General features: G+C 47.5%; 1 protein-coding gene across 1 annotated transcript; it reads right to left on the bottom strand.

Annotated features, from left to right (window-relative positions):
- Positions 1-1,740: 1,740 nt before the first annotated feature.
- SCNN1D (sodium channel epithelial 1 delta subunit) lies at positions 1,741-17,647 on the bottom strand. The gene is made up of 13 exons (XM_017825696.1): positions 17,455-17,647; positions 10,573-10,904; positions 9,502-9,748; positions 7,930-8,123; positions 7,692-7,795; positions 6,962-7,125; positions 6,096-6,194; positions 5,413-5,530; positions 4,666-4,744; positions 4,017-4,074; positions 3,168-3,223; positions 2,793-2,868; positions 1,741-2,543 (listed from the first exon to the last, which is right to left on the bottom strand). Exons 2-13 carry the CDS (start codon positions 10,887-10,889, stop codon positions 2,130-2,132), a joined length of 1,926 nt encoding a protein of 641 aa, XP_017681185.1. The 5' UTR covers positions 10,890-10,904; positions 17,455-17,647; the 3' UTR covers positions 1,741-2,129.
- Between the last annotated feature and the right edge of the window lie 9,490 nt (positions 17,648-27,137).

Here is a 27,137-nt window from a genome sequence, read left to right as displayed (position 1 = left end):
CACCCCCAGGTAAAAATGAGCTCAGCAGCTCCAAAATTGCCTCAGAACGGTCAAGCAGCAGCTGGAGAAGCAAAGAAGTCACTGCTGGGATGCTGGTGCCTAATTACCCCCAGAACTGCAGCATAAAAACCATTCCTGCACGGGGAGATTCGTCGTGGAATCGTCGCTGGGACACCTGAACTCTGGGGCTTTGCTGCCCCAGAGGGCTGTTCTTATCTGCTGGTGCCCTTCAGCAGCTTGTTCTGCTCCAGCAACAAGCTCTGGGGGCCAGCAGAGCCCAGCCTGGCACTGGAGCAGGGAGCTGGCACTGGATTTATTCACAGTCGTGTGAATAAATATGTGATTTGAATATGTCATGTGAATAAAATGTGCTCATGTGATTCTGAGCACGACTGACCCCCTTTTGGGCCTCGATTTTTTGGAAAAGCCCAGCTCAGGTGTGAGAGCTCCACATATTTCAGCACTGACATCACAGGCACGGAGGGATGACCCCAGTGCGGAATTTGGGAGGTGATTTCCCAACTGCAGCAGGGCTGAGGGATGTTCTGTAATAAAGAGGAACCTGCTAAGCTGAAAATTGATCCCCACCCTCAGCAGAGAGTGAGCTGAGCTCCCTCCACACCTGATCCCTGTTCCTGGGCTCCCACAGAAACCATTTGATCCTACTAAAGGTGGCACCAGCAGGTGGGAAGCAGATTTTTCCCCATCCCTGTCTTCTGTGTTGGCACATCCCTCCTGTGCCCAATCTGAGCACGAGACAAGATGTCACCACTTGATCTCTGGTCCTGCTGGGACCTTTGGACAGAGGATTTGATCCTTTCTCCCAAACTTGGCTCCTTCTGGAAATTATGTTACAAGATGCAGTGGTTTTTCTAGTACACTGAGACCAGTATTAAGCAAATCAAGCAAAACTGAGGCTTTCAAAACCATGTTGGTACTTGGCTGGGAGGATTCCACCTCCCTGTCTGGAAGCAAAACTCTTCCCATGATTTGGCCCTTATAAATTTAAGCTTCTGGACCTTTTGAAGAAGGTGTTTCCAGAAATAACAATTAGGCAACAAGGACCCCATATAAATTGAATCAAATATCAGTTGAAGGCAAAACAAAGTCAAACTAAACCCTCAGTCACAGTCTGTAGTCAGAGCATTTTATTCTTTAAAAAAAGTTACAAAACAAAGCTCGTGGATTTCTTGTTAACTCTCGTTTTCTGCAGAAAGTCACAAACAAGGTTATAACAGAGTAAAATGCTCCTGTGCAAACGTCAGCATCAAAAATAAACGTGTTATTTTATGTACATATAAGTTACTGTCAAATATTAACATGAAACCATCTCTGTTTATAAATGGGCTGCAACAAAAACGCAGCACTGTTTAATCTTCTACAGAAATCAGATGCTTTTTCACCTGAAAAAGGTATCAACCCCATTTCTTCTCTTCTTTTGCCCTCTGAGGGAGAGCCAGTCTCGTTTGAAATCGTCTGGGGTGAGTCTAAAAGCATCTCAGCAGCAGCATCCTGTGCCTTGGCCTCAAAATGCAACAGGAACAGGCTCAGGACAGGAGGTGTCTTGGAAGCCAAGCTGGAATCAGAGCCTGTTACAAGCTCTGTCGTCCTTGTGACAAGCCTGGATGTGAATCATGGAATCCTGGAATGGTTTGGGCTGGAAGGGACCTCAAAGCTCATCTCCTTCCAACCCCCTGCCACGGGCAGGGGCACCTTCCACTGGACCAGGCAATCCTTGGCCTCCACTGGAATTCTTTCCATGAACAGCCAGGCTGGAGCACGTCTGTGAAATGTAGATGGGCCTGCCTGAAGCCACAGGCTGGTTTCCTCCCAGGGGTTCAGAAATTAGGAGCTGTGAACAGGCTTTTGTGAGGGAACTCAAGGACTGTCCCAAGAGCAGAAGTGCAGCTCTGCCCTCCCCAGAGGCTCCTCAGGATCCACTAACCCTGGATCCAGGTCTCATGGATGGGTTAGCAGGGAACCTGCAGCAGCTGGAGGAGGATTTCCAGGCCCAGGGAGGTGTGGAGGCTCTCCCAGGCCGTCGATCCAGGATGTCTCTGTTTGGCACCTTCCTGGCAGCAGCAGAGGAGTTCCCAGTCTCCCACTTCTCCAGGCACACAGACACCCCCTCAGCTCTTCAGTTCCCCTCCCAAACTGCTGTCCTGTGTGTCCCTAAACCCCCCCAGCACCACCTCAGGGCAGCTCTCAGCCATTCCCCCCTTGCTGGAGGGAGGGTGAAGGGGCAGGTCCCCACTGCTGGCCCTGGCAACAGCCACCCCAGAGGGGGGACCCTGAGCAGAATCCTCCCCTTTCCTAGCCTCTTCCTGCACAACTCTGTAGTTCTCCAGGGCCAGGCTCACGCTGGGGACAGTGGCAGTGTGAGCCACTCTCAGGGTCTTCTTGGACCTGAGCCTTTGGTAGCAGAAGAGGAGAGACAGGACCAGGGTGTCGATGAGCAGCTCAAACATCTCAACCACAGACAGCACTGAGGAGCCAAACCAGAGGCTCCACTGGCTCCCCATGCTGGACAGCAGCAGGTTCTCCTGTGGGAAGAGTCAGAGGGTTGTGTTTATCAACCTGGGAACAGGAAATCTTTGCCCGTTGCCAGCAGGTCAGTTCGGCGCTGCCATCCGGGGAGGGAATTAGGTGTAAAATGGGAAAAAACTCACAGTCTCTTCCCTAAGGAGAATATTCCCATGCTGGCAGCTGTAAATAACCCTCCCTCCAGCCATCCTGACACCCCAAAACTAATGACAGGGCACAGGGTTTGGAGCTGACGGGGTGGAACCTACTGAGAGCAGAGGAGACTCGTTCACAGACTGGTAGTTGAGCTGCTGGTAGAAGATGGTCACCTTGGCAATGTCCCTCCTGGATGGGAGAGAGGGAGCAGTCAGGAACGGTGGGACACCCCCTGGCATTCACCTGCTGGTTTGACTTGCTGATTCCCAGGCAAGAGAGGTGCCCCCACACCCACAGACCTTCCTCCTGAGGGAGTTCGACACGGAAAAAGCTCCCGGGAGTCAACATCTCCCAGCGTTGTGAGGAGAGATGGAAGTTTATTGGATGACCCTGCACATTTTTTTCCTCTGGTCCTCCCTTTCCAGCCTTACCATCTACAAATTCTGGGAGGGTGAAGAGTTAATCCAGAGTTTTTAACAGGGACTAACCTGTTGCTGGTGGAGTTGTATCCGTTCTGGTGCCTCAGAGCCTGGCGGACCCAGTCCTGCAGCAAAGATGGGTGTTAGTGGCAGCCCTGCCTATGGAGCTTTTCTGTGTTTTCTATGTAGATTTTTAGCAATCAAATGGCTATGAAAAATACTAAAAACTGATGTAATAGGCTGATTTATAACACACAGTGATGGCTATCAAGCACCAGCCACATTTGCCAGAATATCAGGGAAATACACGCTGATGTTTTAGGTGTGCAAAACATTCTGGTTCATTATTCTGCTTTGATGGGCAACCCCACCAGATAATTTCCTCTTTTAAAATGCACTGGTTGATTTTACACTTCCATTATCACCTGCAGGAATGAATGACCTGGCCATTTACCATCAGAACATGAGAAACAGTCCTCTGCTGACTCACAGAGGCTCCAGTGCAGCCCTGCAGCACCTGAGTTGTCACCCCACAACTCCCACTGGGAGCAGAGTCATTAACCCCACTTTGGAGGTGGGAACTGAGGCAGGGAGGTTGCTTAAGGTCACAGGGAAGTTTGGGATAGATCAGGGATTGACTGAACCTCTCCAGCATCTGAGTCTGGCAGCTTGGAGCACCCTGGGCTAGTGGAAGGTGCCCCTTCCCATGGCAGGGGGAGGAACCAAGTGATACTTAAGGTCCCTTCCAACCCAAACCACTCGAGGATTATATTATTTAATTTAACTACAAGGTCACTCCCAGACTTTAGACCAGTTTGCTTTGTTTGCTGCCACCCAAGTCATTGTTTCCACCCTTGATTTTACTGTTCAACAGCCACAGCAGGGGCAGAATCCCCCCAAAACTCACAGGGGCAGTACCTGAGACTTTGCTGATGGCCACTTTGCTGTCCCAGCAGACACCTTGTACAGGGATTCCCTGGGGAGATAAAAGAGGAGATTATGATCACAATGACTCCTGCCACGAAGGAGTTTAACAATCCCAACTAGTGCCCAAAGCAGAAGTCATGGGAAAGCTCCTGAGGTCCTTGGAAAAAGCTCTCTAAGGCACCTTAGAAAATAAAACCAGAGGCTGCCTGAAAAACTGTTCAGGTCAGGAGGAAAACTAGAATGGTTTCAAAAGGGTGGTAGCTTTTCTTTGATACATTCAAAATGAAAATATTTTGCTTTAAAACACGTCTTTCCATTTTGAAACTGACCCCCAATAAAAAAGGTGAAAATAAAGTGATAAAGGTTGAGAAATGACACAAAATAGCTTGGCTTGGGCTTTAATAAAACACTGTAGTGTGATTAAAACTATTTCTTCCCCTCCTTGCTGTCAGGGACATACAAAGTTCTTCTTTAATTTAATTTAATTAATGGCCTAATGCCATCTTTTCCCTTTCCCAGCACTGGGGTTCAAACATCACACTGAAACCTTTCTGGCTCAGAAAAAGCCAGTTGATGCAGAAATTTTCCACTCAGTTCCCCCTCCAAGCTGGCATTTCTGAGCTCTGTTTTTGGGACCCACCTGCAGGGTTTGGGGCACTGGTCGAAGCAGTTCAGGTGGTGATTTCTGAGCCTGTTGTAGAGCTGGTAAAAGCAGTGCCCTGGGGAAAGGAATGGAAGGAACACACTCTCAGCTGCTTCCTCTCCCTTTGGAATGGTTCCAGAGGAGGTTCACCCCCTGGAAGTGCAGGTGAGGGTCTGCTGAGGGGGGGCCACCAGGAAACCAGGAAGGTTCATTCAAAGCTTTGTCCCAGAATCATGGAATCACAGAAGGTTTGGGTTGGGAAGGGACACCTTCCGCTATCCCAGGTTGCTCCAACCTGGCTTTGGACACTCTCAGGGATTTGGGGCAGCCACAGCTGTGCCAGAGCCTCCCCACCCTCCCAGGGAAGAGTTTCATCCATGTATTTCTCACACCAGCACAGCCACCAGTGTTGAGAAGATGAAGGAGTTTGACCCTCTATGAATGTCCTTAATAAGGAGTTTTTATCACCAGCTCGATATCCATGAATAACCCAGGCAGGTGCCTGTCACCCACTGGATTCAGGGATTCAGGGAGCATTTGGACAACGCTCTCAGGCACGTGGTGGGAGTGTTGGGATGTGCTGTGCAGGGCCAGGAGCTGGGCTGGATGATCCTTGTGGGTCCCCTCTGGGATTCCATGAGTCCATCTAAGCAGGAGTGATCCAAGGAGTCCCAAAACCAGGGAGGGCTGCAGGAGGGTGTTCCCTTCTCCAAAGGGGACAAGCCAGCAGTCCCTGGCTCTTACCCCAGGCAGGCTGCTTGTTGTAGTCACAGTACTCAGCCCCAGGGGGCAGGGGGTAGTAGTAATAGCCACAGCCACACTTCTGAACCATGATGTGCTGGAAGCAGGAATGCAAACAAGCCTGGAAAATAAAGAAGGCAAAAAGAGGTCGGGTAACCCAGGAATTCTCAGGTGCCCAAACCTCCAGCGTGGAGGATGCAGCTCTCAGGAGACAAGGTCCAGGTTTTGTCACTGCAAAAAGACACCCAACCATGATGATGTGAAGGGTTTCACTTCTCATTCCTTGATTTTACATTCTGGGAGATGGAATCTTCCCAGCTCTCTTGTTCATTATGCCCAGAAACATCCGAGTTAAACAGCCAGAAAAAACTCGAGCCAGGAGCAACTACTGACACAAATAAAGACCTGATGGCCCAAGAACATCCCACCAGAGCAGCAGGACAGCCTTGACTGGCCTGATCTCCCTCAGGTCAGAAGGAGGGAACAGCCCCAGTGTTTGGCACTGATTTTTCCCCCCTCAGTCAAACACATTTCAAGTGATAACACCCTGGTTGGGAGCTCCTTTTGGAGGGGCAGGAACCTCTGTTCTCTCCAGCAGTGAAGCTGCTGACTCAGAGGAGCTCTCTGGAGAGGGAGGGATGAGCTGTGTGTGCTCAGCTGGGGCTCAGCCAGCACTCCCACGGTACCTGCAGGGTGTAGGAGTTGTTGTACAGCAGCTTCACATCCACATCATCCCCATTAGTTGTGCACTTCCCATAATTGCCACCCAGGCGATTCACCTCATCCTGTGGACACACAAAAGAGTGATTAGCAGCGTTAATTGGGCACAGCCATCACCACCCAAACCTCAGTGCAGGGAGCAGGACGGCACAGGATGTCCAGTGAGGTATAAGAGCAGCAAAGCTACACTTTGGTGATAAATATAAAGTATCAGGGCAGAAGTGGGAGAGTTCAGTCATAGAATCACAGAATATCCTGAGCTGGACACACAAAGGTCATCCAGTCCAACCCCTGGCCCTGCACAGACACCCCAACAATCCCACCCTGTCCCTCAGAGCATTGTCCAAACCCTCCTGGAGCTCTGGCAGCCTTGGGGCTGTGCCCAAACCCTGGGGAGCCTGGTCAGTGCCAACCACCCTCTGGGGGAAGAACCTTTCACTGATACCCAACCCAAATCTCCCCTGATTTAGTATTTAGCCACTGTGGTTCAGCTGACAGGCAGCAACTCCTCCTGTCCAAAAAAACCAAACCACTTCCATAATTTCTCATCCCAATATTGCACCAGGTGCAGAGCTGGAATGGGACTGAAGAGGTGCAAAAGTCTTGGTGTAAAAACACATCAGGCCCCAGTCTGAGGACAAAAAAAGGCCACATTTGGAATAATTTTTGTTTTACCCATGGGAGCCTGAGCACAGCAAAGAGAGAAAAGGGGGTTGTGTAAATAAATATACAGCAAGGCAAGGAGGGGACACGTTGTGTGGGTCAGGGGGTGCCAGCTCTTCCCAGCTCCACAAAAAGAAGGAGGAACAAAGCTCTGGAGCCAGTGGCCAACCTGCTGGATGCCAATGGTGGTGGCAATGCCTGGTCTGATGTCAAAGCCTTCGTGCTCAAGGAAGGGGGTCTGGTTGTGGTTGTGGATCATCACCTTCACTCCCGCCACCGTGGACAGCAGCGGGATGTGATCCTTCTGCTCCGCCCTCAGGATCAGGGAAAGGCCTGCAAGCCAAGGAGAAGGGAGCACATCACAGCCTGCTCTGGGCCCAGATAACACCACCAGCACATCTGGAATTCTCAGCACTGACCAAACTGCTGGTTTAGCTGGCAGAAGAGCCATTCTTTGCCCTGAGAGACCTGGACAGGGGTCAGGTAGAATTGCACCAGCCTGTTCCAAAACTGCCCTAATGTCATAAAATACTGCCCTAATACCATAAAATACTGCCCTAATGTCATAAAATACTGCCCTAATACCATAAAATACTGCCCTAATGCCATCAAATACTGCAATAATACCATAAAATACTGCAATAATACCATCAAATACTGCAATAATACCATCATATGCTGCAAAATAATATAACATACTGCAACAATGACTGTAATAACACTCTGAAAACAAAGATAACATTCTGCTTGCTGTAAGTTAGGGCTGATATGACTTATCACAAGCAAAGAATTTGTGCCACCAGACCAGAAGAGAGGGCTGAATACATCAGAACAGAAGACATATTAATCCATATTAATTATATTAACTTTAGCTCTTTTCCCCCACCCAAATAACATACCATAAGGAATTCCTGGCTTTGTAGCTGTCCAAAAAGGGTCTGTCCCCTTGCTGTTAAAAGTGTAGCAGCTCCCAAAAACAGGGTGGTGAAAGTGGACATAGTCACTGGAACGAAGAGAGGTGTTGAGGGGGTTTTAATTAATTTTTTAACAATAAATAGGATGTGTAGGATGTGTTTTGTTCGTGTGTGTGCAGGGACAGGAGGGAATATGGGAAGGGAAATCCCAGTTATGCCCCACCTGGGTCTGCAGGGCTCCCCATCGTACTGGCAGGAGTAGACCATGTCTTCTATTTGCTCCTCGTGGTCAGAAATGTTGATTATAACCGGCAGCTGGGACATGATATTCATGTAGTGGAACCTGTACCACTCAAGGATCGCATCCATCCCCGAGGAATAGGTCTTGTAGAAGCAATTCCCACCCGTGGCATTGCACTGGGAGAAGGGAAAGGAAGGAAATATTCAGCACAGCCAGCACATGACACCCTAAGATCACAGGGAAGAGGCAATACTGGATACAGGGATAAGGGGAAACTGGTTTTTTTTTTTCAGAAGGTGAAGTTTCTGATGATTTGAGTTCTCCCAGAATGGCTGAGGCTGGAAGGAACCTCTGGAAGCATCTTGTGTTTTGTGAGCAGCTTCTCTCCCCGGAGCTGCATCAGGCGAGCTCAGGGCAAGAGGCAGGAGGAGGGAGCAGAGAAATGAACTCCAGAACCTTGGGAGAAGGAATGACAGGGCTGCTGGGAATTCTCTACAGCCCATGAATCATGAACAGAGCCCTGGGACACTTTCTCTGGTCTTACTCAGGCCTCAGCCAGGGGAACACCCACAGGTTCTGGGGAAAGTCTGCCTGGTGCAGGACTCCAGCACAGGGCAGGGTGAGAATAACCAGGCAAAAACTGCTGGACTTTCCAGCCACACCAATCCAAGCTTCTATTCCTGGATCTACACTAACCCAGGTTTGGATAGGAAGAATCTGAAGGATTTGTGTTTTCTCCCAAGGCCACAGACACACATTTATTGTATCCACCCTCTGGATTTGTTACTGCTGTATTTTGTTTTATCTGCAGCATTTCCAGTAGCACAGCACTGAGAACTGAGGGATCCTGCTCTGTTATTTCTAGGATCACCTGCTAAACCTCTATTTTTGCAAGTCTGTACTTTTGTGTACTTTTAGAAAGGGGTGCAGTGATTCCCACAGCCTGTTCCTGTCATTCCCTGAGGAACTTGTCAAGCTGGGCTGGGTCAATTCACTGATGTTGCTGTTTTTTCACTTCACAACAACCCTCACAATCAGCATAAAGTGATGGACAGGGATGGACTGAGGCAAGGGAAAAAACCTCTGTCCTCCAATCTGTCTGAAACGATTTTTTCACTCTTTTTTTTTTAATTTTTGAATGTGCCTTGTGAGACCTTTAATGGCCCTGAAAAGCCTCACCTGGGGCTTCCACCCACCCCCTCTGCCCCTGGGTCTATTTAAGCCTGGCTTGAGGCAGAGTTTAACCTCTCTTAGGTTGTGGTGAAGGGTTTTGCTGGGCTCCTGCCCCATCAGGGACCCTGTTGATGCCTAATTTCACATCCTGACTTTAAACCTGCCTCACCACCAGGAACCTCCCTGCTGAGCTGGACTCTTGGTTGGACCTGGACACCCCCTGTGAGTTTTCCCTGCTTGTTTTTCCTCACTTTTTTTTGGGGTGGGCCCCCATCCTGCCCTGCTGGAGGACTCCCCCCTCTCCCCCTGTCCCTGGGGGAGCAGCAGGTCCTTGCTGTCTGTGTCTGGAGCCAGGTTTAGCCTCAAGGAGGACACACTCACCAGCCTGAAGCCCACACTGGAATGTTTCTTCCCTGACCTCAGGTCAGTCGTTCTCAGGAGGGAGAAGTTTTGGCTCAGCTTGAAGCTCGACCTGCTGAGGTTCCCCATGCTGGACAAGTCCTTGACACGGATATTCCCATCAGTCATGTGGAATAACCTGGCTGAGGTGTTGATGCCATACAGGAAGGTGATGGATTCCTCTGCCATGCGATCCAGCTGCACCAAGTGCTCACTGACCAGCTCAAACCTGCCAGGAGCACAGTTAGCAGCTCTTTGTCAATATTCACATTTCCCTTAGACAAAAGCACTGTATTTTATGTGCTCTCAGCACCTCTGGAAGGGCTGTTCTGGTCCCTGCAGAGCTTGATGTGTGTGAGAATATCCAGCAGTTATGGTGCCTGTGCTCAGCACACCAATAAATTAATTTATCAGGAGCTCCAGGAGCTGAATTTCCAGTTGTTGGATCCTCCACTGCAAAGCTCAGAACTTGAGCTGCACAAACTGGCCTTCCTGTCAGCCACCTAGCTAATTATTCCAAGGAAATTACATAATTCCTTCACTATGTAATGTGAAACTTCTTGATAACTTGGCCACTGCTGTGTGAGCCTTGCCTGACAAGCAGGGCCACACAGACTTCCACACAAATTGTACTTTTGCCTTATTTACTCCATTCTTTCCACTTCCGTGGAGCGCAAAATGAGGAGACTCAGCTTTGACACACGTTATTCCAGACATCAGGAGTTTAGTTAGGAAGGAGCAGGCACAGCAGCCACAGTTTCTCAGGGAAAGGCTGTTTTTATCAGAGCACAGCATCAGCCAGCAGCTCACAGCGAGGCAGAGTTCCCTCTCTCCTGAGTCAGCGGATGGAATTAACTGCTACACAATTCCCAACAAGATCTTATCCGGCTCTTGCACAATTCCCGACAAGATCTTATCTGGAAACCAGTTTGGAAATAACAACAATCCCTTTCCACCTCCCCTGAGCGAGGCAGAGATCTCCCTCTCCCCCCTTGGGATGCAGTTTGGGGGGCCCTGACCCTTCCTGACCGCCCAGAGGAAAGCCCAGGATACCTGTAGGGATCCAGGTTGCAGATGGTGATTGCTGGGAACATCTTGGGCTCCGAGTGCATGGACATGGTCAGGACCACGGGGTAGGCCCAGTACTGGCTGAACATGAGGGCAAACTGCCAGTAGAGCATCCCAAAGCTGGCCAGGAGGAGCAGGGTCCAGAAGGCCGTTTTCATCCTGTTGCTGCCGGAGCACACGAGGCGGATGGTGCCGTGGATGGTCGTGTTCTTGCAGAAGAACTCAAACATGTCCTTGAAGGAGTCATAGAACTCGATCAAACCTTCCTCCTTGCCTTCTTCCCTCGCCGCTCCCTGCTCCATCCTCTACGTGTCTTTCTGTGAAAGAAGGAGACCCCCCAAAAAATCTTGTTAGAGAACGACCACAACCCATCTGTGGATTCTTCCAAATCCCTCTGTGGATTCTTCCAAATCCCTCTGTGGATTCTTCCAAATCCCTCTGTGGATTCTTCCAAACCCATCTGTGGATTCTTCCAAACCCATCTGTGGATTTTTCCAAGCAGGCCCCGGGGAGTTTGCTGTTGGAAAAATCCGTCAGTAAGTGTGGGCAGAGACACCAGGAATTAGCAAAGAGGTCAAGCCCTCTGTGTGCTGCTGGTGAAGAAATGGAGGTGTTTGACCACACTGACAAATGACTTCTCTGTCAGTGTGGACATGCAAAGCCAAGGTGACTAATGCACACCCTGCTCAGGAGTCTGCAGCCAAAGGGGTGGCTTGTTTTCTTCTTTCTAAGAACCAATATTTAATTCTGAAGTGTCATCCCACTGTGTGTTCACACAGATCTGCAGTTCATTGCCACGAGTGGAATATTGTGGCCCGTGGGCCTGGCTCAGAACCAGCCATGTGCCTTCATCCTCGTGTCAAGGAACTGGGATAAACCCACTTTTCAAGTCAGCAAAAGGGGCAGATTAGAATCTGGTTTTTGTTTTTTTTTTGCCCTGTGTGCGATCACTCATCCTGCAGAAAAATCAGGATGAGTGAAATAATCATTTCTGCCACCCCTGAAATCTCTTCCAAGATGAACCAGAGTAGTTCAGAGTTGAGACTCTGGTACTTAGGAAAGAGTGGAGAAAAACACCACTTCAGCTGAAAGCACAGAGGGGATGAAGCAAACCAGGATGTGGGCAAAGCATGGCAGATGCTATTTAAAATAAAATGCTCTGGGGTTGTTTCTGAAGATATTACTGCTATTAACAGCTATTTTGCCACTTCTCTCTTTCATAAGTATCTTCTTCAGGCATCTAAAAATCTTCTCTCTGTTTTACAGGAGGGAAAAGGAAGCACAGAAATGGAAAATCACCCAGAAGAGTGGCAGAACTAGAGACCCGAATCCACCTTTCCTTTGTCCCAGTAAGTAAAACATCTCCTGTGCTACTGCAGAGAATTTCAGCCTTTGTGTTGAACATTATTTCTGCTCCCAAGTTTTAGTCTGAGGGCACCTCCATGGGTTCTAGTGCCAGCTGGGGACACTGGTGACAGACTTCCACTGGCTGAACATGACAGCAGGTCCTGTAAGGTGTGAGTTCCCAACATTACAGCACTCTGTGAATCACCTGCCCATTATGCTATTAACAGAAGTTTACTGAGGACAACACTTTGCTCCAACCTTAGCTCCAAATAAAAACCTTAAAAACACAGGAACAGGGTCTGAAGACAAGGAGGGCACAAATAACTGGAGAATTGTTGTGATGAGATGAAAGCTCAGACTCCTCGTCCATCTCACTACTCAGCCTTGCTCTCATGAGAAAAAGCAGAATAAGAGGCCATAGTTACCCAAAGTGAATGCTAAAAGAATCTATCAAACATGGTTTTTGATGTATAATTTCGAATCTAAAAAATATCAAGCTCTGAAGAGTCAAACCCTGGCTTTCAGAGACAGCCCACAGTTTTCAGACCTTCTGCCTGGGCTTTTAAAGCCATGGCTAGTTCAGCCCAATCAAATCTGCATTCTTAAAATAACTGGAATGAAAAAAAAACCCATATGATAATGCAAAAGAACCCAGAGGGAATCTTTCAGAACGCACGTGTGTACGGGCAGCAGCACAATTCTCTCCACCACTAAATTAGCCCACCACTAATTTATTAAACACAACAATTGGGATTTAACAAAACCAGCTGCCTGGGGGAAGTGCCTGGAAAAGGCTGCAGGTTATAAGAAATCAGTGGCAAACAAAAATATGCTCCTGGATCCTCACAGCAACTCAGTGGTCGACACAGCAAACACAGATTAATTAATGTCGTGGAGGCAAATAATTAACCACGTGCACAGGTATCCACAGCCACAGATCCAGCACAGATACACAGAAATACACAGTAAAACAAGCAAATCACAACCCCCCCACTGTACCTTGGCAGAAATTCTATCTTTGAGTGTTTAGAGAAGCCACTAAACTCAGCCCTGGGCTTTTTCCTGAGCAGAAGACGACGAGTCCTGGTCCAAAGCTCCCCGATTTCTAAGTGAAGACACATTGGGAGCTGTCCAGCCTATATGGATCAAATTGATGACATCAAAAGGGGCAGGACTTAAGAAACAGATCATGGAAATTATTCAAAGCATGATCCAGGGAATAATAGGAAGTGAATGAACTGGACAAACAAGTTAACACGAAGGTTACGCTCTAGTTAAGGTTGGTTTGAGTGGTGGTGGTGTTTTCATCCTGTTTTTATTTCCCCCCCTCTCCCCAATTATTAGAATGGCTTTGTGGCCTTAATTCCTACAAATATCCAGGGGAAATAACCACCAGGTTCTTTCCACTCTGGACTTTCCCAGCAAGGAAGTAGCTTTCTGCCTTCTTCCCATGGTTTCCGGAGCCTCGCACGATGCCAAGGGGTAATTGGGAGCCATTAAAGGTTTCCACAGGTGTGCTTGAGGAATCACATACCTGAGTGTAATCGAAGTGAGCACCCACTCAGCCCAAGGCACACGTGGCCATGGATTCCTTCCTGCTTCTCCAAGAACACTGCTCAGCCCTCGGGGGCTCTCCCATCCCCGCTCGGAAATTCCGTTTATCCCGTGGGAACGGACTAAATCCACCACGAGAATTTAAGTCAGAGCAGCCTGGTTTGGGAACCCTGCTCAGCTAAGCCTTGCAGAAGTGGATTCAGGACTCTGGGAGAGCTCAAACACAAGAGCCTTGGATTGTTTGCATGATTAATTCCAACACCTGCCTGCAAGGAAAACAGCTCTGCAAAGGGTTTGTGAGAAGCTTGTGATAAGGAAATATTAATACTCTGGATAAAAGGAATGTTTAGAGCCCCAAATCAGCCCAGCAGAGCTCCTGCCTGCCTTCCAAATCTGTCTAGAACTGGATTTTCCCTCACGCTGGAAGTTGTGAAATACGACTGGAATTCCTTGTGAAATTGGATTCAAAGAGAAGGGAGAGAGAGGACGAAGATGAAGGGAAACACACTCTTCTGATTTGGGCTGATTTCAATCCTATTTACACTTTGGACAACGTAGATTCACTCAGGAGCTTAAACTAAAGATCCAGAAAGATGCCAGAGACCATCAGTCACAAAAAATATCCCGAATCAGCAAAAGGGACAAGGATGGTGCTGTTTTAGAAAACCAAAGCACGTAGAATGTTCATCTCAGATTTTGAAATGATTATTCTGAAAGATGTGAATCCTCTTAACCAGCTGTTTTTACTGGGTTCTACCCCCTTTATCTTTGGTATTAACAGGAAATGCCACGAAACATATATGGAACATGGTTTAGATTTTAGAAAAAGCCAGTTATTTTGAAGTGTAAAAATGACACTTTTGATTGAAAAAGAAATGCAGTTGGCTCCTGAATGAACAGCTACAGTCACTTGTCACTGGCTGATGAAGTAATTATTTAAATTCTCATTAAAAAAAAAACTCAGGACACTGCAAACCTAATTCTGTCACGTCCATGCCTTCGTCCCCCACCCTTCCTTCTCTCCTCATTTTCTCTTGTGCAATAGAAAATGGCAACAATAAATCCTTGACAATGAGATTCTTGCACAACCAACAGACACAAGACAACTTCTGTTGCCTCATTATGGCTGCAGGCCCTGGTGCAGAGATTCTCTGGCAACACATCACAACAACCCCTTTCTGAGCCAGCCGGGGCTTTTTCCTGCAGGAAACGGGGAAGAACTGGATGAGCAGAGGACATTTTCCCTCCAGCAAGACACCAGCTCTGCTGGCACCTGCTCCTCTGCCATCCTGGAGCCCCAACTGGGAGGAGAAAGGGGGGGGGAAAGTCTTTCTCTGCTTAAAAACTCGGCGTTTCTTTCAAAATACAGATTATGGAGATAACAGCCCTGAGAAAGTCCTTTGGGCTTGCACAAAGGCTGGGCTCTAATTATTCTGAGTAAGGCAGAAAATGTTCATTACTGCTTGGAGTAGTGGAGGGAGGGAAGGGAAGGAGTAAGTTCATTGTATGTCCTGTGCAGCAGCAAAATGTCACTGGCTGAAAACACCCTCTGGACATGTTACACACAGAAAGATGCTTCCCACACTGGGGGTTTTTTAATGGTTGGCATTAATTTAATTGTGGATATTAATGGGATATTGATATTAATGGAATATTGGTTAGAATGGCATATTGGTATTAATGGCATATTGGTATTAATGGAATATTGGTATTAATGGCATATTGCTATTCCAGTTAATTGAAGGTTGGATATTATTAATGGAATACTGATGCTCCTGTTGGTATTAATGGAATCATCCCCATTTAATTCACAGAGGCAAAGAAAATAAGGAATTTCTGTCATTTTGCTTGTGAGCTTGTCCGTGGCTTTCACACGTTGTAAGGACTGTCCAAAATCCACCCTTGGCCCTTATTATTATATATATTATATAGGCTTAGATGGATGATAATATGATTTTCACCTATTTGACAGACTGCTAAAACACAAATGAATAGTTTGAATCTGTGCCTGTCTCACACCAGCACAGCCCAGAGCAAGAGGAGAGGCCCAGAGAGTCCTGCAGGCAGAGAGGAGACTTGAGGCACTTCACAAAGGCAAAAGTTACTCATTGAACTGATGTTCCTTGGGGGAATGGACTCAGGCAATGAGGGAAATCTAATGGTCAGTTGTTTTATCCTTGAATAGTTCCTCACAGCTGGGGCACGTGAAAAACATTCTGCTCCCTGTGTAGGGGCTTGAGGGAAAGAGTCAGAGATGAAGCTGGAGAAGGTCAGTGATGATCTCCAGCGTCCTCCTTGCTGTGCCTGGAGCTCAAATATTCATATTTGGTCCAAATTTTAATATTTGGTCGTGGTAAATGTCCAAAATGAGGCGTCTCAGTGTCCGTGGGCCTGTGAGGCCTCGGGATTGCAGGGAGGTGGAGAGGGGGATGCAAATCCCACCAGAGCTCACTTTGGCTTCTCCTTCCTGCAGACTTCCCCAGCTGGCTGAATATTGATTGCACTGAGAGGCCCAAAGCCAAGGAGCCAACTGAAGTGAGCCATGAAATCCCCCCTTCCAGCAGCTTTCCCTGGGCCACACCACACTGCAGGCTCCCTGTAATTTGCTGTCCACAAACCACCCCGAGTGTCCTTGGGAGTAACTTTCTCCCTGGGTGCGTTTGTTCCATGTTCTCGTGCTCTCTCACACTCAAGTGTTTCATTACTTTCTCTTATCCCTCAGCTCACCTCTGTTCTTCCAGAGATCCCCTTTTTTCCTCTGGGTGGTTCTTCAGCCTGTGAGCTGAGAAAAGCAGCCCTTGGCCCCCACTTCCTCCAGCAGAGGAAGGGACATGGAGCAGATCCTGCACCCCCCTGCCTTCAGTGGCTCTGCAGATCTATGGTTTCATCTCGATTTTTAGCAAATCTTGCTTGTTTCCTGCATGAATGGCCTTTATCCTCCTGGAATGCTCCAGGTTACTCCCTCAAAACCTTCCTCCCACATTTTCTCTCATCCCACAGGACAGCAACCTGGTTTTCCTCTCTGAAATCCCTCTGAAAGCAGCGCTGCCTGGCTCTGGTTTTGTGGGACCTCCCTCACAGCCCTTTCTTCACGGCCACTGGACAAGCCAGTCTGCTCCTCCTCCCACTCCAAGGCAGACAAACTTCTGTGGGCAACGAGGGGAAAAGGAGCCTCCCAGTGATCCCTCTTTGCATTTGCTGGTTGGCTCTGCTGTGCACGGGCTTGAACTGGCAGGCAACAGGCTCTGCCTCCTCCATTTCCCCCCCAGTTCTTACTATCCAAAACCACTTTGTCATCTTTTCCAAACCAGAATTCAAGTCTATTCAAGAGGCAGAACAAAGGCAGTCCCTGCCCTGGAGAGCTTCCAAACGTTGCTTCATGTCTCCTCCTGATCCTGCCCTAAACGCTCCCGAACTGACTCTGGTTTTCAGGTGCTTTACTCATCTCCTGGGAGCTGTGTGGAGCTCTGCTCACCAAAATTCCTGCTGGGAATCCTGGTATTAATTGCTTTGCCTGTGTGATGCTTTGAGCTGTGGCTGAGGGCTCTCTGTCTGGCAACTCCACCGAGCTGTGCCTGCAGAAACAGGACAGCACTGGTGTCATCTCCATGTCCCTTTGCCAAAGCAGCTCCAAATGCTGCCAAACCTGCTCCAGGCAGTAGGTAAACACTCCTTAACCTGTGCTGGGCTCCCTGTGCCATGGTTTTAGCCCCAGCAGTGCCTGAGTTAGGAAGACTAAAGCTCTCCAACACATGCCTAGGAAGCCCAGCAGTCCCAGCAATGAGCACATGCACGTTCTGCTACTCACCAGCCACTGGAATATTCCTTAATTACAGCCCTGCTCTGCAGAGGCCCCACGTCAGCCCTGCCCTTGGTCCAGCCTCCAGCAGAAGGTTAAAATCCAGGCTCAGCAGCAAAGCCCTGCTGGCTCCTGGGATGACCAAGCATTCATTTCCACTCACTCACCTTCCTGAGTAAGATGGCTGGGGCTGCTCCTGTCATCCCTCTGGGATAACACCCCTGCTTCTCTCTTTCTCTTCCTGTTCTCGGGGCTCCTTTCTTTAGTCACGGGTCTTCATGGATGCCGTGCCCCCACGTCAGACCTGTCACCCCTCAGAGACTCTCAGGCTGCTGAGACCCTGCTGGCTGGTTTTTTTGATCCTCCTCCAGCTCAGATGCAGGATCTGTAGGAATGCTGAGGCAATTAGGACTGGCAGGGGTTGGAGAACGCCAGCAAAGCCTTCTTGCTCTGTGGACATGCAAGATGCAACCATCCTGGACTCACAGATACCATCACTCCGTCACAAACGAGGCCAAAATCTTCCCCAAGCAGTTTTCCGAGCTCCTGGGAAACGAGGCAGCCAGTTCTTGTGGCTCCTGTCCTCTGGCAACGGGGCAAGCAGGGCTCCTCCTGGCTCCCAGTGCTGGGCAGCAACTCCCTGGGGACAATCAATCCAGTAACTTCAGCTTTTTCCTATTGGGGACTGGAACAGATGTCAACAAGAGGAAGAGGCAGCACAGCGTGGCAGCGAGGAAGGAGGGAATGAAGAAACCGGGACCAAACTGCGCAAGGGCAAAACAGTCATTAGCGAATCAGTAATTGAAACTGCCTATTACATAAGTGGCTGTGTCAGCTGCCAGGCCTCTCCAAATGGATACTTTTTGGGGGCTAAATTCACCTGCCATCCTGGATTTTTTCCATCGGCAAACCTCGGAAGGATTTCTTCACCTTCTCGCAGAGCGGCTCCGTCGGTGCCCGGAGTCGGGAATTGCGAACGAACGGTTCTATACCCGAAAAAAAAACAACTTAAAAACTCAAAAGGGCACAGTGATAATTCCCTGAATTGCAGGTGAACCCTCAGGGAAGTGTTGTGGCCGAAGAGAAGACCTGGCTTTAAAAAAAGAGACCATTTTGTAGCCTGTACATGACGCCAAAGGTGATCTGATGTAAGGATGGCAGAGGTGATTTGTTTTGGATTCATTCAAACTTGCAGAAAATTATTTGGGGAACCCACAAATGTCCTTGTGCTCTGGGGCTGGGTTGGCCCTGATGTTTGGAGTGTGTTTATTTACACAGAAAGCACCACTCTCAGCCTGTAAACTCTTAAGATTTGCTATTAATCACTTGGGTTTCATTTTTTTTTTCACGCCCCCAAAAATCTTTACGGGTCAGTCAAAGCACAGAAACGCTGCCAGGTGACTTCCACAACCCCCTCCTCACAGCACAAATATTCCTGGGCTGACCTGTCTGCTCAGCACTAACGGGAACCCTCCAAAGGAGTCCCCAGAGAACCCCCGGGAGTTATGGAACGGGAATGGTTTGGAAGCAGAAGGAGCCACATTGGCTTAGGGATGTTCCCAGGGACTCTTCATCAGGAATTTGAGGGACAGGACAAAGGGGAAGGGGCTCAGACTGAAAGAAGGGAAATTTAGGGCAGATGTACAGAAGAAATCCTTCCCTGTGAGGGTGAACCCTGGCACAGGTTGCCCAGAGAAGCTGTGGCTGCCAAATCCCTGGAAGTGTCCAAGGCCAGGTTGGATGGAGCTTGGAGCAACCTGGGCTAGTGGAAGGTGTCCCTGCCCATGGCAGGGGGTGGAATGAGATGCTCTTTAATGTCCCTTCCAACCCAAACCGTTCTATGATTCTGTTTTCTCACTGAATTTACCCCAAATAAGAGCAGAAGTCTCCAAGTTCTTCACAGCTCTTTAAATCCGCATCTCGTCTGTTGGAGGGTCTCCGTTTTGCCGAGGAGATTTTGACCAGTCTCCAGCACATTCAAGGAAAAAAAAGGACCAAAAAAATTTCCCAACCAAAATGCAAACCAAATGCAGAAGAAGATATTTAATTTTTCCTATCCACCAGAACCACAGAAACAACAGCAATAAATTCAGAACTCCAGGGGGACACAGGAGGAGAATCTGGCCTAACGTGGACAAAAAAAAACCAACTTGGAAGCCTTAAACTCTTGAACTTTTCTCTTCCCTTGCTGTGCAACTTTGGACAAATCTTTCTTGCTGTCTCTCTGTTGCTTCATCTGTGAAACAGCCCTAATGACACATTGTCCAGAGGGTTAATTGGTGTTTTTACAAAGCCCCGGTGATGTCACTGCCCTGTAAGCACCACAATGAGTCGTGCTGTGATACTGCTCCTTAATTGCACCAGGGGCAGCTTGGAGTCATCCTGCAGCACTTAAAAATATGTTTTTATGAGATATTCCTAGATCTCATCTCACACTTGGAGGTGATCAGCACCTGCTCCTGTGTCAGGGATGGAACTCCTGGTGCATTTAACAGCCCTGCAGATAAACCCCAACGTGTGTAAGGGGTGCTGGTGCATCAGATGCCAAATATTTTGGCCTTTAGCTTATCAGTGAGCTCCTTGCAATGCCCATTGCTTAATGTCACAGACTTTCTTCTCACTTCCTCAGCAGATCTTAAGATTATTTTCACTTCTAGGCCTCTTTGTCCGAGATCTGTGGATCAGGAACAAGTGTAATTTGTGTTTTCCATGCAAGCCACTGAATTTGCCTCCAGAAGTGAATGCCCATCACGAGAGCTGAGATTTTTTCTGGAATTCTGTTTTCTCTTGGAGAGAATTCATTCACTCCTCACTGACAGGCCTACAATGCAAGTGATGCATTTTGTATTAATTTTGCAAAGGGTCTTAACATCAAATACTCTGGTTTTCCTCCTCATCCCTGGCATTTTTGTCAGGAGTCTTCCAGCAGCTTTTGGCAGCAAACATCAGCTTCCTGTTCTATCCCACTAAAAATGTTGACTTTGACTTGAGGGATCAGCAGCTGTTGGGATGAACAAAAGAGATTCTCTTTGAAGTGTCACAGAGTTCAGAACATGCCCTGAGCATCCCTCAGGAGAAAACCCTCTGGGATACACTGCCATGAATATTCCATGTAAACTGTGAGATGGGACATCATCCTGTTGTTCTGTGTGCCACAGAAAATCAGGTTGCCTTGCTCTTATTTCTGATATTATTTCTGATATGTATTTATTAGTAAATTGCCCAGAGACTGTGCTGGCAAATTCTAAGCATCATTTGTACCAACAGTTCCAAAAATAGTTCCAAAACCTGCTCTCTTCTTCTCCAAAGCTGTGTCTTCCTGCAAGGCTGCAGCCTCTCCAAAACCTTGCATCAGAGGGAACTCTGTTTATCTACACCTGGACTGATCACAGCCCGGCTGGAAAAAAGGCTGGATGTGTTTCTGGACTCTGATCCAAGAATTCTGGTGGCATTCAGTGGGCAGAAAGGAAAAAAAAAACAGACCAGGAGGAGGATTTACAGCTCAGGCTGAGTTTAGCAGCTGCTCTGTGTTGCTTAGTAAGCTCTATAAAGGCAATATTTTATCTCTGAAGCTTGATTTCTCCTGTCAGCACTGGAAATGATTCCTTTAGGTCAGGGCAGGGGCACATTTGTCACAGAAATGTAGCAAACAGAGCATTCAAAGAGGCTCATTTTGTGAGGGAAACAAACCACTGCTCAGCTCAGCCACAGGACTAAATTCTTCCTCTTCAATTCTAATCTTAATTCTGCTTTAAACGAGTAGGAAAATATATTTTGTCACAAAAACCTGCTACGGATTTTGCAGCTGGGATGTCTGGGAAGGATGTTTATCTGGAGAGAGATCTGGGCATGGATTTTCCCTGGTTAAAGGAAGTCTGGCAATAAAGAAGCCACAGCCATTAGGATGGCTTTTGAAGGGATCCATCCATCGGCCAGGTAATGGTTTAATAAGGTCCTAATGCCAGGCATTTGGGATGTGAGGAGCAGTGTAATCACACGGATGGCAAATCCCATGGGAGAGCACGTGGGAGCAGGGAAAGGCTCCAGGGGAAAGTGAGGAACAGTGAGGACAAAGGTATGTCACCCCAGCTGTCCTTGCTCCTCAGGGTGATGTCACTGCAAGGCCACCGAGGGCTGTGCTCCAATTATCCTCTGGGAAAGGCAGGATCTGGGAATGGAGCCTGGGGATGGAGCTCCTTACCTGGGGCAGGTGGAATAAATAAGGAAGAGGACTGACCTTTCCTCTTGCTGACTCAGGGTTATCTCCCATGTCATCCCACCTCCTTGTCAATCATCCCAGAGCAGGTCATGCCCCACCTCAGCCAGGAGAGGAAATCAAAGGGAAAAATGCTCTGCTTTCAGCAAGTTTCCCAGGGATTTAGCAGCATTTAGGGTTAAATTACCTGGCATTTTACTTGGGTCACCTCAGGCCTGCTGCCTTCCCCCACCCAGAGAAAATGAACTAAATCACAATGATGTGATGTCTGGAAATAATAATTTGTCCTATAAACACTGATTGTTATCATCACAGCAGTGCTGATGGAAAACAAAGGTTATGATTCACGTTTGACACTTGCTGATGTGGAACCTTTAGCCCAGAGAGCTCCAACTTGGTGACACCAAATGATTAAGTGTGAACGCTCCCAGTAAAGCCAGATAAATCACATTATCCCTTCTTTAGACAGGGAGAAAAATGGAGCTTCAAAACAATTGAATAATTTCCTCGTGATCAGGGATGAATCAGTGAGACTCAGGAACCATCACAGCCCTTCTCTGAAGCTCGAGGTGATCACCCACGTGAAGCAATTTATGAGCAACTTAGCAGTTCCCATTAAGAAAAATAATGAGGATCAGCTTCCCACGGAATCAAAGGGTTTGGGGAATTCTAGAAATTACTACAGTTCTACTAGAAAATATTTCTGTAACACTATGAAAAAAACGTGCCAAAAGGATCACTGCAGGAAAATTACTTAGTATGGTAAAGCAATAAAACCCCTCAGGAGGATAAAAGAGCCAAAAACAAGGAAGAGAAATAAAGAGGAGACACCTCGAAATTGCCTTTGGGGGCAAAGATTAAAAGACAGCCAACTAAGCAGCACTTTATGAGAAAATCAACACCAAAAAAATCCATCAAGGAAATGGCACTGCTTTGGGATGGGAAAGGAGCAAGATGGTTTAATGCAAATGCCATTGCTCATAGTTTAGACCTGGAAGTGATGCATCCCACATGCACCTGAAACTGGAAGGGAGTTGAGGGAGGCAGGATATAATTACTTGAGCTAAATCTGGCCAAGACATTTGTATTCGTGTTCTGAACTCTCGCAGAAAGGTCTCGGAAGGTTTATTGGTTGAGGACGTGTCTTGGGTTGAAGGCCAGCTCAGAGAGTGGAAAAGGTGGGCTCAGTCAGAGCCAACATGACCCTGGGACAGTGGTTTTGTTCCTCGGTGTCTCTGCTCTCACCTGCACACAGGTGGGGACAACTGCAGCACGTTCAGGTACCAGGGATGGAGAGTCATTACGGAATCATGGAATGGGTTGTGGGTTGGAAGGACCTTAAAGGAGCTTAAAGCTCATCCAGTGCCACCCCCTGCCATGGGCAGGGACACCTTCCACTAGCCCATGTTGCTCCAACCTGGCCTTGGACACTTCCAGGGATGGGGCAGCCACAGCTTCTCTGGATAACCTGTGCCAGGGCCTCCCCACCCTCAGAGCCAAGAATTCCTTCCAGAGAAGACTGAACAGCAAATATCCTTCTGCCTTTAATCAGGTTCACAATTCCAACTTTCTTGTGTTGAGAGCCCCTCCCAAAAAAGAAAAAAAACCTTGAACCTGTGAAAGATTTGCACCCCCCAAAATGAAGACATAACTCTTTAAAAAGTTAATACACTCCAGCAATATTTATTAGTGCTTAAACACAGCACAACCCCAAATCCTAACCAAGGCCTCTCAGAGAACAGTGTCTGGCACACGTTTTTATGTGGAATAAATAAAAAATGGCTTCTCCAGCACCACTGAGCAACTTGCAGCTGTGGAAACACTGCCAACAGCAAGGCTCATAAATGCTGCTCCCTTACCCAACGAGAGAAGATGTCTCAGCTAAATCACCTCTTACTCATGGCATAAATTCTTCCAGGTGATTGTTCTTCCTTAACAACATCCTAAAGATTCATTCTTTCCTTCCCTGTGGCTCTGCAAAGGTTCAGTCCCGTGCCTGACATCTCTGGGATCAAGGTCACCACGTCCCCTTCGTTCTGAGGCCCTTGAGGACTTTTTTTCCCCCGATTTCTTCTCTCCTTCTGTGTTCCATCCAAGCCCCTTTCCCTCTGTCCCACTCCACTCACCTTCAGTGTGCTTGGCAACCTCCACCCCTGCTTGGGGTAGCACCCCCAGACCTCCTTCTTTACTGAGCCCTGTGGCTTTGGCTTGCTCTGCATCTTGGATGTGTTTTAGGGCAGGATTTGTCTGGCACCTTCCATTCCCTGAGGCCCCTGTTCCAGGAGGTTGTCAGGCAGGAGAGACCAGACGATGCTCCCGCATTTATTCCCTGGGCAACGATTTCTTTCAGGCAGCTCGTGCCTGTAGGCAGGAAAAACCTCTTCACAGCAAGAAAATTCTGCCTTGGCACCTCCAAAATATTTATGTGGTGCCAGCTGGTGGCTTCAGACAGCAAAGAAGATGAGCAGATCAGTAGTCTCACTGGGATCCACGTCAAGGATGTGTAAAGTAAGAGAACACATTATAACTGACTGATTTTCCAATTCCACAGGCTATAGGGACTGGAAAATTAGTGAAAGGCCTAAGGAGTAGTTCCCTGTATTCAGGGAAGAGTAAAATTCCCCATTTTTTTTCACTGCTTAAGCCTGGAGATTGTTGGGGTGCCCTGTGCAGGCCCAGGAGTTGGACACTGATCCTTGTGGGTCCCTTCTAACTCAGGATATTCTGTGTATCTATGAAATTGCTTCCCCAAGGATACATCCCATGTCTTTCTGGGACACAAGAACCCTCCATCTCACCAGCACCCCCCAGCTCTGAGCAGCCTCGGGCTGTTCTTCCAACATTTTCTCTCTTTCTGGTCAGTCCGAGCAGCAGCTGCAGCGTTGCCACATTTACTGGACAAGGTTCCATTGGAGCACCTGCATCACTTCCAGGTCTAAACTGTGAGCAATGGCATTTGCATTAAAGCATCTTGCTGCTTTCCCACCCCAAAGCAGTGCCATTTCCTTGATGGATTTTTTTGGTGTTGATTTTCTCATAAAGTGCTGCTAAGTTGGCTGTCTTTTAATCTTTGCCCCCAAAGGCAATTTTGAGGTGTTTTCTCTTTATTTCTCTTCCTTGTTTTTGGCTCTTTTATCCTCCTGAGGGGTTTTATTGCTTTACCATACTGAGTAACCCCCACCCCATTCCTCAGGGTGTGTTTTCTTTCCCAAATTATTTCTTCATCCCCCAAGGTCAGCCTCAAAATCCTCACTTGTGGAGTGGGCCAGGAAGCTCTGCTTTCATTTGATGGAGATGCTGCAGCCAAGGACTTCTCAAAGGCACCCCAAAATAGAATTCTGATCCTAATTCTGTGTATAGAAGCTACACTTGAAACAAATTCTGGTTCCTCTTCTTTGTACCTGTCCTGAAAGTCTGCAATGCTTTCATTACAGTCACAACGAAAGGGAAACTTTCTGCAGTGCAAAAGTCAGGCAGTTATGGATTTTTCGACAATAATACAAAGGTTCACAAGCATATAAAGATGTTTTCATGTCCTGTAACCACCCCTGTGATCCTGCTGACAGGCTGATATTCAATTAAAACAACAACTTTAAGAGATAGAGAACTGTCTGCCTTGTCTCTGTCCTGGAGTTAATCACCCTCCAAGTCAATTTAACAGTAGGTACTTATTTACTTGGAGCACCTAATGATTTAAAAACATAAATATGGAACTTGTAGTGACTTCCCAAGGCCAGGTTTTAAATATGCCTTCAAGACACGACAACAGTCCCCCCAGAGACACTTCACAGAGAGGAAGTTCTGAAGTGTGTGATTCATTTGCATGTTGGAAAACAACTGGCAAGAAAGAAACTACTGTGAGAGCAAAGTCTCATTCCACGCTGTCATTAGTGTGGAGAAGAACATACCAGAGGGATTAATGGAATGTTAATGACAACACACTCGTGCATGAAATGCTCTGGGCTTGGGGAACATCAGGGACAATGCCAGAGGTGTTAAGTGGGAGCTCTGGAATCCCTTCAGCATCCTTTGCTTCAGTCTCCAGGTTCACGTTTCTCATATTTCCAGACTTAGTAGGAATTCCAGTGTAAAGACACACACACACACACAAAATAGACAAAATGGTGTAGCTGAGTTAAAAACAGGTCCTCAGGTCAAAGGGTATAAAATTAGTGTTATCCTGCATGAGCTGCCCTGGGGAATTTATTAGCTAAAATAAATGTAGGCTAATAGAGCATTCCAACAATACCTTGTTTTATATAGTGCTTGAAATCTTGAAGTATAATAATAATAATAATTTAAAATAAAGACTTCCTCCTGTTCTGCAAAATATTTGTAAACTGTGAGCTCATATAAGATTAGACAGGAGGATGAATCAGTGTAAGAGATTAAAACAAAACAAATCAACTGTTGCTTCTGGGTTTGAAGCAAAACGTTTTTCCTTGAAACATTTCACGGCTTCAAAGTCAAAACAGCTCAAAGAAAAGGATTTGGTTTGATAAACTTGGCTAAATCAAAGAGATCTGATGTGGGACAGGTGGGACTTGTGAACACTGTGTTCAGGTGGGACTTGTGAACACTGTGTATGAAATATCCCGTTATTGTGATTGAAGTCTGAGGGAATCACGGAAAATAGGACACATTCAAAATGAAACTACCGTGAAATTAAAATTTTTACAGCCCTCAGCAAGCTGAAAATCCTAAAATCATAGAATCACAGCATGGTTTGAGTCAGAAGGGACCTTTAAGATCATTTCATTCCAATCCTACCACCTTCCACTAGACCAGGTTGCTCCGAGCTCCGTCCAACCTGACCTTGGAATTATCACCAAATTAACCAAATATATTATCCCACTACAATTAAACAGGCATGCTTGAGCGAGATGTCTGAGGACACAATATTTTCCAGTCCTCATTGTAGAAAGAAACCGAAACTTAACACGTCTGCAGGGTTTCAATTTCGATTTTCACTTACAGGTAATGACATCACAGCCATTTATTTATTTCTCCTTCTTCCTGTTGATTTAACCTTCCCCAACCCCACGGCAGGAGAGCAAATCTAGACAACAGATTCGGAGACTGAAGCCAGTTCTATTAAGCAAGAACTTAAAAATTACGTGGGCTACCAGTGCCCTCTGTTGGGTACCGGGGAGCGCTCGAGCACCGTGGGCACTGCAGGAATTACTCACATGGAAAATGCCTGAATTTTTTTGGAGCAGTAAGAAAAATTCTGCCTTTATTTTGGGTAAATTCAGTGAGGAAACAGAATCATAGACCATCCCATTCCACCCCCTGCCATGGGCAGGGACACCTTCCACTATCCCGGGTTGCTCCAAGCTCCATCCAACCTGGCCTTGGACACTTTCAGGGATCCAGGGGCAGCCACAGCTTTTCTGGACAACCTGTGCCAGGGCCTCCCCACCCTCCCAGGGAGGAATTTCTTCCCAATATTCCATTTAATCCCGTTCTCTCTCAGTTTGAAGCCGCTCCCCCTTGTCCTGGCACTATGTGCTCTTGTGAACAGTCCCTCTCCATCCTTCACTTTACACACACCAGGAGTTCGAGGGAAATATTCATATCTCTAGCAAAAAAAACCCCCCATATGGCCAATTCCTCAGGAAAAAAAAAAAAAAA

Source organism: Lepidothrix coronata, unplaced genomic scaffold, assembly GCF_001604755.1.
Source record: "Lepidothrix coronata isolate B3197 unplaced genomic scaffold, Lepidothrix_coronata-1.0 Scaffold122, whole genome shotgun sequence".
NCBI lineage: Eukaryota > Metazoa > Chordata > Aves > Passeriformes > Pipridae > Lepidothrix > Lepidothrix coronata.
This window is presented reverse-complemented; position numbering and strand designations above follow the sequence as displayed.

Coding starts and splice junctions, on each gene's coding strand:
- SCNN1D (XM_017825696.1), bottom strand. CDS start 10,889: ATGGAGCAGGGAGCGGCGAGGGAAGAAGGCAAGGAGGAAGGTTTGATC. Junction 2,869..3,167: donor TACAACTCCACCAGCAACAG/GTTAGTCCCTGT, acceptor TCTCCCATCCAG/GAGGGACATTGCCAAGGTGA. Junction 2,544..2,792: donor ACGAGTCTCCTCTGCTCTCA/GTAGGTTCCACC, acceptor CTCTTCCCACAG/GAGAACCTGCTGCTGTCCAG.